Genomic DNA, 13,815 nt, shown 5'->3' on the forward strand with positions numbered 1-13,815 from the left:
ATGCCATTCTCTTCAACCACAAGCTGCTCTAAAAAGCCATCTCATACACATTCTACAAATTCCCTCCCTTGGGATCCAGCACCAATTTGATTTTCCCAATCTACTTGAAATTTGGATCTCCCATGACTATCGCAACATTGCTCTTTTTACATATTTTTTTAAATCTCCCATTGTGATTTGTATCCCACATCCTGGCTACTGTTCAGAGGTCTGTATATAACTCCCACCAGGTTCGTTTTACCCTTGCAGTTTCTTAATTCTGCCCTCAAGGGTTCTACTACATCTTCCAATCCTATGTCACCTCTTTATAAGGATTTGATTTCATTTTTTACCAGCAGAGCCACCCCACCCCCTCTACCTACCTGCCTATCCTATCAATATAAAGTGTATCCTTGCATGTTACGCTTCCAACCACAACTCTGTGATGCCCACAACGTTATACCTGCCAATCTCTTACTGTGCTAGAAGATCATCTACCTTATTTGGTATACTGCATGCCTTCAAATAAAATGCGTTCATTGCTGTATTCTTCATCCTTTTTGCTTTTAGCTCCTGTTACACTTTAACTCATCCCACTGCACTGACTGCAATTTTGCCTATCATCTGCCTGTTCTTCCTTACTGTCTCACTACACACTGCATCTAGTTGTATACTAACTGCCCCAGCCTTGGCCCTGTCACTCTAGTAGCCATCCTCCTGCCAAACTAGATTAAACCCTCCCCAACAGCTGTAGCAATACTGCCCACAGGGATATTGGTCCCCCTCGGGTTCGCCTGTAACCCATCCTTTTTGTACAGGTCATACCTTCTCCAGAAGAGATCCCAATGATCCAGAGATCTGAAAGCCTGCCCCCTGAACCAATTCTTCAGCCACTCTTTCATCTGCAAAAACCCTCACTGGTGCATGTGGCACAGTCAGCAATCCAGAGGTTACTTCCCTGGAGGACCTGTTTTTCAGCTTTTCTACCTAACTCCCTATATTCCCTCTTCAGGACCTCCTCATTTTTCTTACCTGTGTTATTGGTACGAATATGTAGCACGACTTCTGACTATTCATCCTCCTCTTTAGAAAGTTTAGACCCAGTCTGAGACATCTCTGACCCAGGCACCTGGAAGGTCACATACCATCTGGGTGTCTCTTTCACATCCATAAGATCTTCTGTCGTCTTCTCTGACTATGGAATCCCCTATCATTGCACCCCTCTTCTCCCTACTTCCCTTCTGAGCCACAGAGGCAGACAGTGCTTGAGATCAGTTTGCTGCAGCTCCCCCCGGTAGGTCCTTCCACCTCCCCAACAGTATCCAGAGTCGTGTTTTTACTGCTGAGGGGAAAAGCCACAGGGGTACTCTGCACAGGCTGCCTAATCCCTTTCCATCACCCGACAGTTACCTGCCTCCTGCAATTTAGCGATGACTGCCTTCCTGTGTAACTACCACCTACTCATTTTCCCATGTGAGCTGAAGGTCATCCAGCTGTAGCCCCAGTTCCGTAACACAGGTCTCTAAGGAGCTGGAGCTTGGTGCACTTCGTGCCCCTTGTGCTGTGTATGTGAAATTGCATGTTCTTCCTCTGACTGCTTGGGTTTTTCCCAGCTGAACCGGTTTCTCCCCATGTCTCAAATTTTGTATGACCTGACATAGGAATGAGTGCAGATTTTCATATTGTGATGGTGCTGGTGGCATTTTCCTGGCCTGATCCCTTTGTCATATTAGGCAGTATTAAGTAGATTCCTTTGCTTTTGACAAATTTTGAGATCCATTGGAGCTGTATTTACTTCTGTAGTGCAGATCACGAACGGTTTTCAAAACTCGGGAAATGAGTCAGTCAGTTCAGAGTGTACTTATACTCTCCTGAATGCTGACCTCATATGGTGTTCTTGATTGGAGGTAAAATATGTTTACTAAAACCTCTGGAAAACAAATGAGGAATAAAATCATCAAACTTTACCAGCTTGCTAGTTTACTAGCATGCTGTATGCATCCAGCCAACTTATCAAATATGGCTCTGTTGTTTACATTTACTTGGCCAGTGAGAGCATATTACATCACAGGTGTTCAGCCAATGAGAATACAGTTCATAATTATCCCGATTAGAGCCATATTAATTTGTATTCCTGTTGTCGGGATCATGTCCAAGTGCAAAATATGGTGCAAAAAAAAAACACAGCTATCAACCTATTCTTCTAGTCATTGTACTTACAGGTTTCCCCCGCTATCCGAAAGCAGAGCATTCCTATGAAACCTTTCGTCAGCTGAAATGACGTAAAGTGAAGAAGCAATTACCAGTAATTTATATGGAAAAAATTTTGAGCGTTCCCAGACTCGAAAAATAACCTACCAAATCATACCAAATAACACATAAAACCTAAAATAACACTAACATATAGTGAGGAGGACAGCTGGGGTGCGTTTGTTGTGGTTCGCCGGACTGTGCTGCTCTTTCCGGTCTCCGCTGTACCCAGGAGATGCAGCTAGTATGCCAAGTCTGTGGGTGTATTTAAAGTGGAAGTTGATTGTTTCCTGATTGGTCAGGGCATCAAGGGATCTGGCGAGAAGGCAGATGTATGGAGTTGAGTGGGATCTGGGATCAGCAATCAACCATGATGGAATGCGGAGCAGACTCGATGGGCTGAATGGCCTAATTCTGTTCCAGTGTCTTATAGTCTAAAAGCAGGAATGATATGATAAATACACAGCCTATATAAAGTAGAAACAATGTATGTACAGTGTAGTTTCACTTACCAGAATCGGAAAGACAGTGAGCACACTGGAAGGTTCACATATTTTTCTATCATACAGTTCTTTGTAAGCACTCAAAATATCCGATAAACCTGCCCGAAACCTACGTGCCCTTTCAAAATTAAAGTTATACTTTTCTGCAATCATTGCAGCACTGTCAATCATAGGGAAAATCTCAGGCAGTTCAAAGCTATGGCGGGTTGATGCTGAGTGTAGTTCCCGGGGAAGGAGCTTGGCGGCGCCACTCTTGCTGCTCAGGGTGCGCGCTGCCTCTATAACGGCTCGCTGCAAAACAAACACTGAACGCATTTGGTGTTTTTTTTCGAAAAAAGGCGAAAAGCGAAAATCCTCTTCAGATTTCTTTCAGTTAGCGAAAACAGATACTAATGTAGGTCTTTCGTAAAAGGGAAGTGGCATAAAGCGGGGGATACCTGCACGTGGTTGTTCCAGTTGTGTTTTGGCATAGTTTTGTTCACCCTTCCCCATTTCACCTTCAAAGTTTGCAGAATGGAAGATTCACCATTGGTAATAACTTTTGTATGCACCAGTCCCTCCTTTTAACTTCATGTTGCTACTTGGCTTGGTGGATTTACAAGATGAGCCCCTCTTATTTATTTATTGAGATACAGTGCAGGATAGACCGTTCAAGCCGCATCACCCAGCAGCCCCAGTTTAACCCTAGCCTAATTACGGGACAATTTACTGACCAATTAACTTACCAACCGGTCCACCTTTGGACTGTGAGAGGAAACCAGAACACCCAGAAGAAACCCATGCAGTCACGGGGAGGAGGTACAAACTCCTAGCAGACAGTAGCAGGAAGTCCTCAACCACACATTAATTATATGGCAAAATTTAAGGGAGTTCACTCCACCAGTTCATGAACTCCTTCACCTCCTCCCCTCAGGACTGAAATTTATGCATCAAACTTAAATGTAATCTTACTGCAGTATATTCCGAGAACTACCTTAACCTACAGTGCTAGCAGGCAGCATTAGTGAAATGTTTTGTCTTAAAATTCATTACCTTGCCAAATTCCAATCTTCCACACTCTATCAAGTATCATTGCACTATGAATAAAGCAAGTTCTGATTATATTCAAGGGAAATTTCAGTGATCCCCTTTGGTGTAGACAGTGTCTAAATGGAGCATAATCGATTTCTGTTGCATGTTTTTTACTTAATGCCCCTTTCTGTGAGAAATTTTGAGCTTCTTCTGGATTCTGTGCATTTTTGTTGTCTAATAAATAACATAGGCAGGGCATTAAGTAAATATTTGTTTAATTTTCAGTTTATAAGCAACAAGGTACCATGGTGTCTTGTTATTTTTTGCATATTTAATTCATGTCCGTGAATTCCATCCTATAAGCAGTTGTAACACACTGGTCCTTTGTGAAGGAGTAATGAGCAAACTGCACTCCTGTATTATTCTTGACAGATAATGAATTGTGCATTATTTATGTAATCACTTTGGTTTTCAGTTCAAGTTATTCCAGGATAGGCAGCAATCAGCCTAATTTTCAGATTTTTTTTTAGAAAGCCTGCCTGAAGGCTTCATCTTGGCAGTCTGTGTGTTCTCAGGAACAAAAGCCTGACCTAAATTGCTGGCAATTTCTCCTGACATAAGCCCCTCATTACTCAAATATTTGCTTACTTTAAGAGGTATGGATGAACAGCCAGCAACTATGCCTGAAACCTGCACGCTTTCTGACCGGTTCGGCTGAAGCCTCTAGATGCTTTACTGGAAGCCTTTGGACAATTCTTGAAAGGGACCTTTTGCCAGGAATTTCTCATTACTGCTACTTCCCTACCATTCGCCGTGTGCCAGAACTACATCCCAAACTCATGATAAGTCTGGATGGACCTGAGGAAAGCAAGCTTACAATTTGCATCAACTCTGACGGCCACTGCAAGTTAATTTAGGGAATCTCAGGACCACCTTTCTGTTAGGAAAGGGGCATTTTAATCCTATGATATTCAGACATTGGGGAGGGGGGCAATTTTGTTTTGGTTGGCGTTGGTCAATTGCAACTCTCAGACAAATTTGTATGCCCAATTTTCCTGACCCTTGACAGTGAAAAATGTGATACTATTCTCAGCCTGAGTAACTCTCCCACCCTCCACCACCCAGCCTTGCATTCAGATAACGTCATTGTCTAAATTCCATGGTAACAACCCTCGTTTGGGCTGCAGAGGTTTCCCTAATGCAATTGCATAGCACATCCTCATTAAATATTAAAGCAACCTAAAGTAATCGAGTACAGTACTTGTCTACATAGATTGTAGTAAGGTGTTTGAGAAGGTCCCTCATGGGAGGCTCATCTAGAAGATTAAGATGCATGGGATCCACAGTGAATTGGCTTTTTGGATTCAGAATTGGCTTGACCTTAGAAGTGGTCCATGGGGCTTATTCAGTCCGTGACTAGTGCTGTCCCACACGGATCTATACTGGGACCTCTGCTGTTTGTGATACATACCAAAGTACAAAGTAAATTTCTTATCAATATACATACAGTACAACCCTGAGATTCATTTTCTTGTTGGCATACTCAATAAATCTATAGAATAATAACCATAACAGAATCAAGAAAGACCACCCAACAAGTGCAGAATGTAACAACCATGTAAATACAAAAGGAAGAAATAATTATAATAATAATAAATAATTAAGATATAAATATCGAGCATGAGATGAAGAGTCATTGAAAGTGAGTCCATTGGTTGTGGAAACATTTCAATGATGGGGCAAGCGAAATTATCTCCTGTGGTTCAGGAGCCTGATAGTTGAGGGGCAATAACTGTTCCTGAACCTAGTGATGTGAGTCCTGAGGCTCCTGTACCACCTTCCTGATAGCAGCAGCGAGAAGGGAGTATGTCCTAGGTGGTGGGGATCCCTAATGCAACAGCGTTTCATGTAGATGTACTCAGTGGCTGGGAGGGCTTTACCTGTGATGGTCTGGACCGTATCCACTACTGTTTTGTAGGAATTTCCATTCAAGGGCATTGGTGTTTCCATACCAGGCTGTGATGCAGCCAGAAAATGTACTCTCCACCTCACATCTGTAGCAGTTTGTCAAATTTTAGATGTCATGCTGAATCTCCAGAAACTCCCCAGGAAGTGGAGGCACTACCACACTCTTTTTGTTATTACACTTACGTGCTGGGCCCAGCACAGGTCCTTCAAAATAATAATACATAGGAATTTAAAGTTGCTTACCCTCTCCACCTGTGATCATCCGATGAGGACTGGCTCATGACCCCTGCTTTCCTTGTCCTGAAGCCCATAATCAGCTCCTTGGTCTTGCTGACATTGAACAAGAGGTTGTTGTTCTGGCACCACTTAGTCAGATTTTCAATCTCTCTCCTGTATGCTGATTCATCACCGTCTTTGATTCGACCAGCGACTGTGTTGAATATGGCATTGGAGCTGTGCTTAGCCACACAGTCGTAAGTGTAAAGCGATTAGAGCAGGGGGCTAAGCACACAGCCTTGTGGTAAATCTGTGCAGATGGAGATTGTGGAGGAGATGTTATTGCCAATCCAAACTGACTGGGGTCTACAAGTGAGGAAATCCAGGATCCAATTGCACAAGGAGGTATTGGGACCAAGGTCTTGGAGCTTATTGATTAGTTTAGAGGGGATGATGGTATTGAATGCAAAGCTGTAGTCGATAAGAGCATCCTGATATATGCATCTTTGCTGTTCAGATGTTCCAGGGTCAAGTGAAGAGCCAATGAGATGCATCTGGGTGAAAATGTAGATGGGTGGGTTACTACGTTTGCAGGTAATATGAAGATTGAGTGTGTTGTCAATGGTGTAGAAGACTGGCAAAGGATATAATGGGATATAGATCATTTGCAGATGCAGATGGAGGCAGAGTACTGGAAGATTGAGTTTAGCCCAGCTGAATGTGAAGTGTTGCACTTTGAGAGATCAAATACAAAGAGACAGTACACTGTTAATGGCAGGATCCTTAACACTGATTTTGAGCAGAGGGATCTTGGCATTTACATTTATAGCTCCCTGAAAATGGCTACACAGGTTGGCATGGTGGTGAAGAAAGAATACGGCACGTTAGTTGAGGAATTGAGTTCAAGAGTCAGGAACTTGTGCTGTATAAATCTCTCATTAGGTTGCGCCTGGAGTATTGCATTCAGTTCTGGTTGCCCTATTATAGGAAGGATGTGGAAGAGGTTTACCAGGACTTTGCCTGGATTAGAGGGCATGTGCTATAAGGAGAAGTTGGACAAACTTTGACGATTTCTCTAGAGATCCAGTAGAGCTTTATCAGATTATGAGAAGCATAGACAGAGTGGGCAGCTCGTTTCTTTCTAGGGATAATAATAAATTTACTTCGAATTTGAACTTTGAACTTTGAAATGCCTGAATTCAGAAGCATTTAAGGAGAGAGGGTGCAATTTCAAAGGAGATGTGAGGGGCAGTGTTTTTTACACAGAGTGGTGGGTGCCTGCATGGTAATTTCTGGGGCAATGCTAGAGGCAAATACAGTAGAGCTTTTCAAGAGGTTCTGAGGTAGGCACATGAATGTGCAGGAAACAGCAGGATATGGACATTGTGTAGGTAGAAAGGATTAGCTTAGTTCAGCATTTGATAACTAATTAGTTTGGCAAAACATCTTGCACCAGAAGGTGTGTTCCAGTCCTGTACTGTTCTGTGGCCTATATGCTATGTACATTATGCTCTGCTATCTGAAAACTTGAATTTAGTGCTTGCATTGCTACAGAGGGTTGTGGAGGCCAAGTCATTGGCTGCATTCAAGGCAAAAACTGATAAGTTTTTGTTTGTTAAAGGGGTTTTGGCTTACAGGGGAGAAGGTGTTAGAATGGAGTTAAAAAAAACAACAATGTCTGAATGGTGGAATGGACTTTATTGACCAAATGTCCTGATTCTGTTCCTATATCTTATGATTAAAGAGTGCATATTAATATTGATTGGGCTAAAAGAATATTCCTAACTAGGTAAGATAATATAATGACAGGAGATACCACAGTTGCTGGTTGTCTTGAGCAAAACACACAAAACACTGGAGGAACTCAGCAGCTCAGACGTGCCTGATGTAGGGTGTTGGCCTAAAATGTTGATTCTTTATTCCCTTCCATAGGTGCTGCCTGACTTGCTGAGATTCTCCGATATTTTGTGTGTGAGGTAATGTAATGTTCAGTAAGTAAAAGGATTGAAAATTAATATATATTTTATTTGCCTGCAGGAAATTCTATTACATCACCATGTTAAGAGATCCAGTTTCTCGATACCTTAGTGAGTGGAGACACGTCCAACGAGGAGCCACGTGGAAGACGTCGCTCCATATGTGTGATGGCAGGACACCAACGCCCGAGGAGTTGCCATCTTGCTACGAGGGGAATGATTGGTCAGGCTGCACACTTAAGCAATTCATGGATTGTCCATTCAACCTGGCTAACAATCGCCAGGTGAGAATGCTAGCTGATCTCAGCCTGGTGGGCTGCTACAACATGTCCTTTATCACTGAGAGAAAGAGGGCTCAGATACTTTTAGAAAGCGCCAAGAAGAACCTCAAAGATATGGCTTTCTTTGGTTTGACTGAATTCCAAAGGAAAACACAGTATTTGTTTGAGAGAACTTTTAATTTGCAGTTCATTAAACCCTTCATACAGTTCAATAGTACCCGTGCATCCGGTGTGGAGACTGATAATGAGACAATCCATAGGATTGAGGAACTCAATGATCTAGACGTGCAACTGTATGACTATGCAAAAGACCTTTTCCAACAGCGGTTCCAGTACAAGAGGCAGTTAGAAAGGATGGAGCGGCGGATACGGAATCAGGAGGAGCACCATCAGCAGAACATTCCTGAGGAACTGCCCAAAGAAGAAATGGAAGAACAGGGACGAGTGCCCACAGAAGATTATATGAGCCATATTGAGAAATGGTAGCTATGATGCACCATGGTTTGCATCAAGTTCTTAAAACTTTTAGTCTTCTAGATCATAACGAATCTTGGAGGTTGAATGAAAATTTTTATCGCTGTAATTTTGAAATGAATCTGTGAAACAGAGCTGTTTGCTTCAGAGCAGTATGGGTCTTTCTCGACCAACTTGGTGCACATGGATCTGGAAACAGAATTAAGCCAGGATACTCTGGCTGGCCGATAATGTGATCAAAAGGCACGATCCAATAACCTACTGCAGTAGATGTGTTTGAAGTTATGAACAATGGATAACAAAACTCACCAACTGCGTTGTGACACCTGTAAACACATCCTCCAGCAGGAAGCTAATGTGTTTGCTTCAGCTTAGTAACTCATGCTGTTTATCTCTCAACATTATATGCAGTTGTGTTCATTTTAACATTTCATGGTTTTGAAACTTTTAAAAATTCAGGGTTGAGATTTTGTACAACCACTGGCCAAGTGAACCACTGAGTAAGAGCATTCCCAGTTGAATTCCATCCTGTCGTTTCCCCTCTAAACTAGTCTAGTCTCTCCATCTCTCAGTTTTTGCTTTCCAGCTCTCTTGTTGTAGGTCTTGACTCCATCACTAGAGTACTGATGCATGGACATCAGTTGCCCTCTTATTCCTCATCCAAATGTTCATATCCTTGATGTGAATGTGGGCCAGTTAACCAACAATGAAAAAGTCATGCTGGCCAAACCTGATGCAGTCCATAGGCAGCACCTACACAGCGATCATTATATATCAAGCAAGAGTGAGAAATTTGCCCGATTTTTTTTTTCCCTTTCTCTCTTCTCACCATTTTTCTTTTTCCTAACCCTGGATAAATCTGGAACACTGTGGCTAATCATAGAAATTCTTGTCTTGGATGAGTTCAGCCTACTAATCACAGACTGGGGATCAAACTTTTAGACCACCTTGATCAGTTTGACTTTTGTCCCTAAGCCATGAGATCGAGTGGTCATGTTCAAATTGCTCTGTGTTCAGTTTATTAATGCCATGTAGCTGTTGTGCACACACATCTCATCTGAGCCTGTTGTTGAGGAAAATTAGTATGTTGAGCAAATTCATGCAGGATTCAAACTAAGAGTACTTTATTTCTTCATAGTAATGGGAATTCCCTTTTTACTCATTTTGTCAGGACTAAACTTAAACTTAAAAAAAATGAATGTTATACTTATAATTTTCCCAGCCATTCTGTAATGATCCATTTAATCTTTTCAGCATTGTAAATCATGAATCTCTTCATGCCATTACAATACTTATTGTTGGCTGTTCATGCCAGGTACCACAGTGAAAGCAGCTCTAAATGTATGTATGGCATTTCCTGAAGGACACCAAACAATTAGCTTCCCTACAACCAGCCATTTTCATCCATAGGTGATACATACTTTTGTTTCTAGATAATGGAAATATGTCCTCAGAGATAGTTCATGTACAGTATCAGGTTACTTTCTTAATTGAGATTAACTTGATTATTCTTGAGCTTGGGTATTGGAAAACTGACTTTCAATGTCATCAGGTAAAGTCCTAATGGTACTTTTTTACAAATCCGTTATCAGCTCTGACTGACCACAGGAAATGCTTATTTAGAAGGGCATAATCTTAGCTAACCCACTTTAAGCATAATAAAGCCATAGCATATTTTATAGTTGTATCATGTGAAGGGAGCAAGATGCCATCATATCTCTTAACTCTTTCTTTTTATTTGATTACTCAAGATCTTGGGTAATTTCTTTGTACCAGTTCGAAATATGGAACAACCAGATTAAATCGTAGATGGAGTGAATGAGCTTATTTGTTCTCACCCCCATATATCACTCACACACTCTCTCTCTCTCTCTCTCTCTCTCTCTCTCTCTCACACACACACACACACACACACTTTCTCTTGTTTCAGAGACAAAATAAATGTCAAGGATTCCTGTTGTTTCCATCTGTACTTGAACTGTTGTGGCTCCCTTTGTTTCAGGTATAAAAGTCATTGGAGATGTAAAATATTCCAAATTTGGATAGTAAGTTATTTGTTATACTCAAAAATGTGAGAAATAATGGAGTAGGCTGCTACTCAGCGATAACAGATGATGCCCTTTTTTGTCTGTGCAGATTTTGGAAGGGATCATCTTGTCAAACAATCTACATTTATAAATGCAAAATCTGTATAATCTGGGTATAACTACTGCTGCTTTTGAAATCCTAATTTACTTTGATTTTTGCTCAATTATTGTCAATGTTCAAAGGGTTTTTATCTCCAAACTCCAACAAGGGAAAGGTACAATACCAGGGGCTGCTTAGAATTTTTTTTGTGTTGTGCTTATCCAGACTTCATGATTAATCATTTTGCCTGGGGGCACTTGATTTCCACAAAAGCAGTAACATTTTGGGAGCCAAGTTTGTTCCTGTTTAAGTCGCTGCAAAGCCATATAGGGAGTGTCACTGGCTAATGAGAATGAATGGGCCAGTGACCACTCTGTACAATTTTCTTTTCCCCAGGTACCATACTCCAGCATTTAAAAGGGAGCTGTCAACTTTGTAGTGAAAACTTGGGTCGGCTCTGTTTCTGGAACAGTTGCAGGTTTCATATGTTACTGTTTGATTAAAGAAAAGACAAATACCTTGTAGTCGCAGATGTGATTGGTAATGCAGCTATGTAATCATGCTCCCAATAAACCTGCCGGCTGTTACTCATCAGGAGTAATGGGCTTATATTTCTGGGTGAAAATTTTAACATGTTTTGATATATGTCACTGAGAAACAAATGGATAAAATAAATAAATATGTTTAAATGGCTTTGCTGTCTATGTCATCGTTATCCAACATGTAACATACGTTTGGTCTTGTTAATATTTCAGTCCTTGCACTCACTGATGGTCTTACGATACTGCTTTTTAATACATTGATGATTGAAGTGCTAGCTTAATTCTAAAGTACCACATTCCAGCTTTAACCTGATTTATAGTGGAACAATGAGACCACACAGATGTCTGGGTCAGTAAATAAAAAGGTTAAAGGAACATGACACCGAATACCTTTCAAAGAAATCTTTTGTTAACTCGTACCGTGTTTTAGATCTGGAAGTTAAATGGTTTATTTACTTTCATTAAAAGGAATATGAGGAAGATATTCTCAACTAAGAAACTATAGGACAAGTGGGAAATATCCAGGAAAGACAAAGAATGGTGGTTTGTTACTGTTGGCCTCTGATTTGGAAGTATTAAAGGTATGAATCAGTTTTCAAGTCTTCCTCATGATTAGGGAATGGATTAGTCAATGTACCAAATGAATTATGAATCTCTTTACTAAAGAGCTATTGTTCTTTCTGGCTTCGAACACATCATAAACGTTTACTTCATGATACATGTTGGCCATCTGTTTTATATGTAAGTATCTGAATATTTTCTTATCAGATTGTTTCACCAGCAAATGATACTTGGCAAGATACTCTGCCTGTTGATTTTGAACATTCTGTTAAGTTCAGATTTAGTTGTCATTCCACCATACACATGAATACAGCCTAACTAAACTGTGTTCATCTGGGCTAAGGTGCAAAACACAGTACCAACAGTCACCCACAGCACATATAGCACATATAATTTAGATAGCAGAAAAAACATACCTTCACAAGAAAAAATACTATAGCCTAGGTCCTTGACATCATGGCCTGATGGTGCATGGCATGTTTTCCTGGAGCCATGTTTTTGCAAGAACAAGTACACAACAGTTTCTCATCTCGCTCTGGGTCAGCCACAGACAAACGCAATCCAACCTGTCTTCTACCTTCGTCCTTGGGTAGCTGTAGCAAGCTGCAACACAGAATGCAACAAGTCCAGTTCTGCTGCTATCGTGCAACTCACTAGTGGGGTAGGCCTGCAGTACTTGAAGAAAAAGGTGTAAAAAATGAACAATTACACCTTTGTTTTGACCCAGAGAAGCCATTGCAGCTGTGTGTGCCAACATCTTCCCAGAAGTACCCCTTCCAGTAAGGTGCATACACAGAAGAGGGAGAAGCCCCCTTCTGTGTAGTCAAGTGTGATTTTACCTACAGTGGCATACAAAAGTTTGGGCACCCCTGGTCAAAATTTCTGTTACTGTGAATAGCTAAGCGAGTAAAAGATGAACTGATTTCCAAAAGGCATAAAGTTAAAGATGACACATTTCTTTAATATTTTGAGCAAGAAAACTTTTTTATTTTCATCTTTTACGTTTCAAAATAAAAAAGGAAAAGGGCCCGAAGCAAAAGTTTGGGCACCCTGCGTGGCAGTACTTAGTAACACCCCCTTTGGCAAGTATCACAGCTTGTAAATGCTTTTTGTAGCCAGCTAAGAGTCTTTCAATTCTTGTTTGGGGGATTTTCGCCCGTTTTTCTTTGCAAAAGGCTTCTAGTTTTGTGAGATTCTTGGGCTGTCTTGTATGCACTGCTCTTTTGAGGTCTATCCACAGATTTTTGATGATGTTTAGGTCAGGGGACTGTGAGGACCATGGCAAAACCTTCAGATGCGCCTCTTGAGGTAGTCCATTGTGGATTTTGAGGTGTGTTTCGGATCATTATCCTGTTGTAGAAGCCATCCTCTTTTCATCTTTGGCTTTTACTTTTACAGATGGTCTGATGTTTGCTTCCAGAATTTGCTGGTATTTAACTGAACTCATTCTTCCCGCTACCAGTAAATGTTCCCTATGCCACTGGCTGCAACACAAGCCCAAAGCATGATCGATCCACCCCTGTGCTTAACAGTTGGAGAGGGATTCTTTTCATGAAATTCTGCACTCTTTTTTCTCCAAACATACCTTTGCTCATTTCGGCCAAAAGGTTCTATTCAAAAAGTTCAAAGGAACATCTAAACAAGCCTGATGCATTTTGGAATCAAGTCCTGTGGACTGATGAAGTTAAAATGATGGAAATAAAAAAATTTTCTTGCTTAAAATATTAAAGAAATGTGTCATCTTTAACTTTATGCCTTTTGGAAATCAGTTCATCTTTTACTCGCTTAGCTATTCACAGTAACAGAAATTTTGACCGGGGTGCCCAAACTTTTGCATGCCACTGTATCTTTGGTAAGTGTTCACTGGTTGAAAAGAATGCAGTGAATTGGGCCAAACCTCTAATATAGGTGTTTCCCTTATCTGATT

The 13,815-nt window shown here is 41.0% G+C and overlaps 1 protein-coding gene across 1 annotated transcript in view; it reads left to right on the forward strand.

Moving 5' to 3' along the window:
* Window positions 1-11,473, forward strand: part of LOC140196429 (heparan-sulfate 6-O-sulfotransferase 1-like) — a 346,892-nt gene extending 335,419 nt beyond the window's left edge. Inside the window, exon 2 of the mRNA XM_072255644.1 lies at window positions 7,965-11,473. Within this exon, the coding sequence (XP_072111745.1) occupies window positions 7,965-8,670 (706 nt within the window). The 3' untranslated portion in view covers window positions 8,671-11,473. The remainder of the gene's footprint in view (window positions 1-7,964) is intronic.
* The last annotated feature ends 2,342 nt before the right edge of the window (window positions 11,474-13,815 follow it).

The sequence above is a fragment of the Mobula birostris genome, chromosome 4, assembly GCF_030028105.1.
Source record: "Mobula birostris isolate sMobBir1 chromosome 4, sMobBir1.hap1, whole genome shotgun sequence".
Lineage (NCBI taxonomy): Eukaryota > Metazoa > Chordata > Chondrichthyes > Myliobatiformes > Myliobatidae > Mobula > Mobula birostris.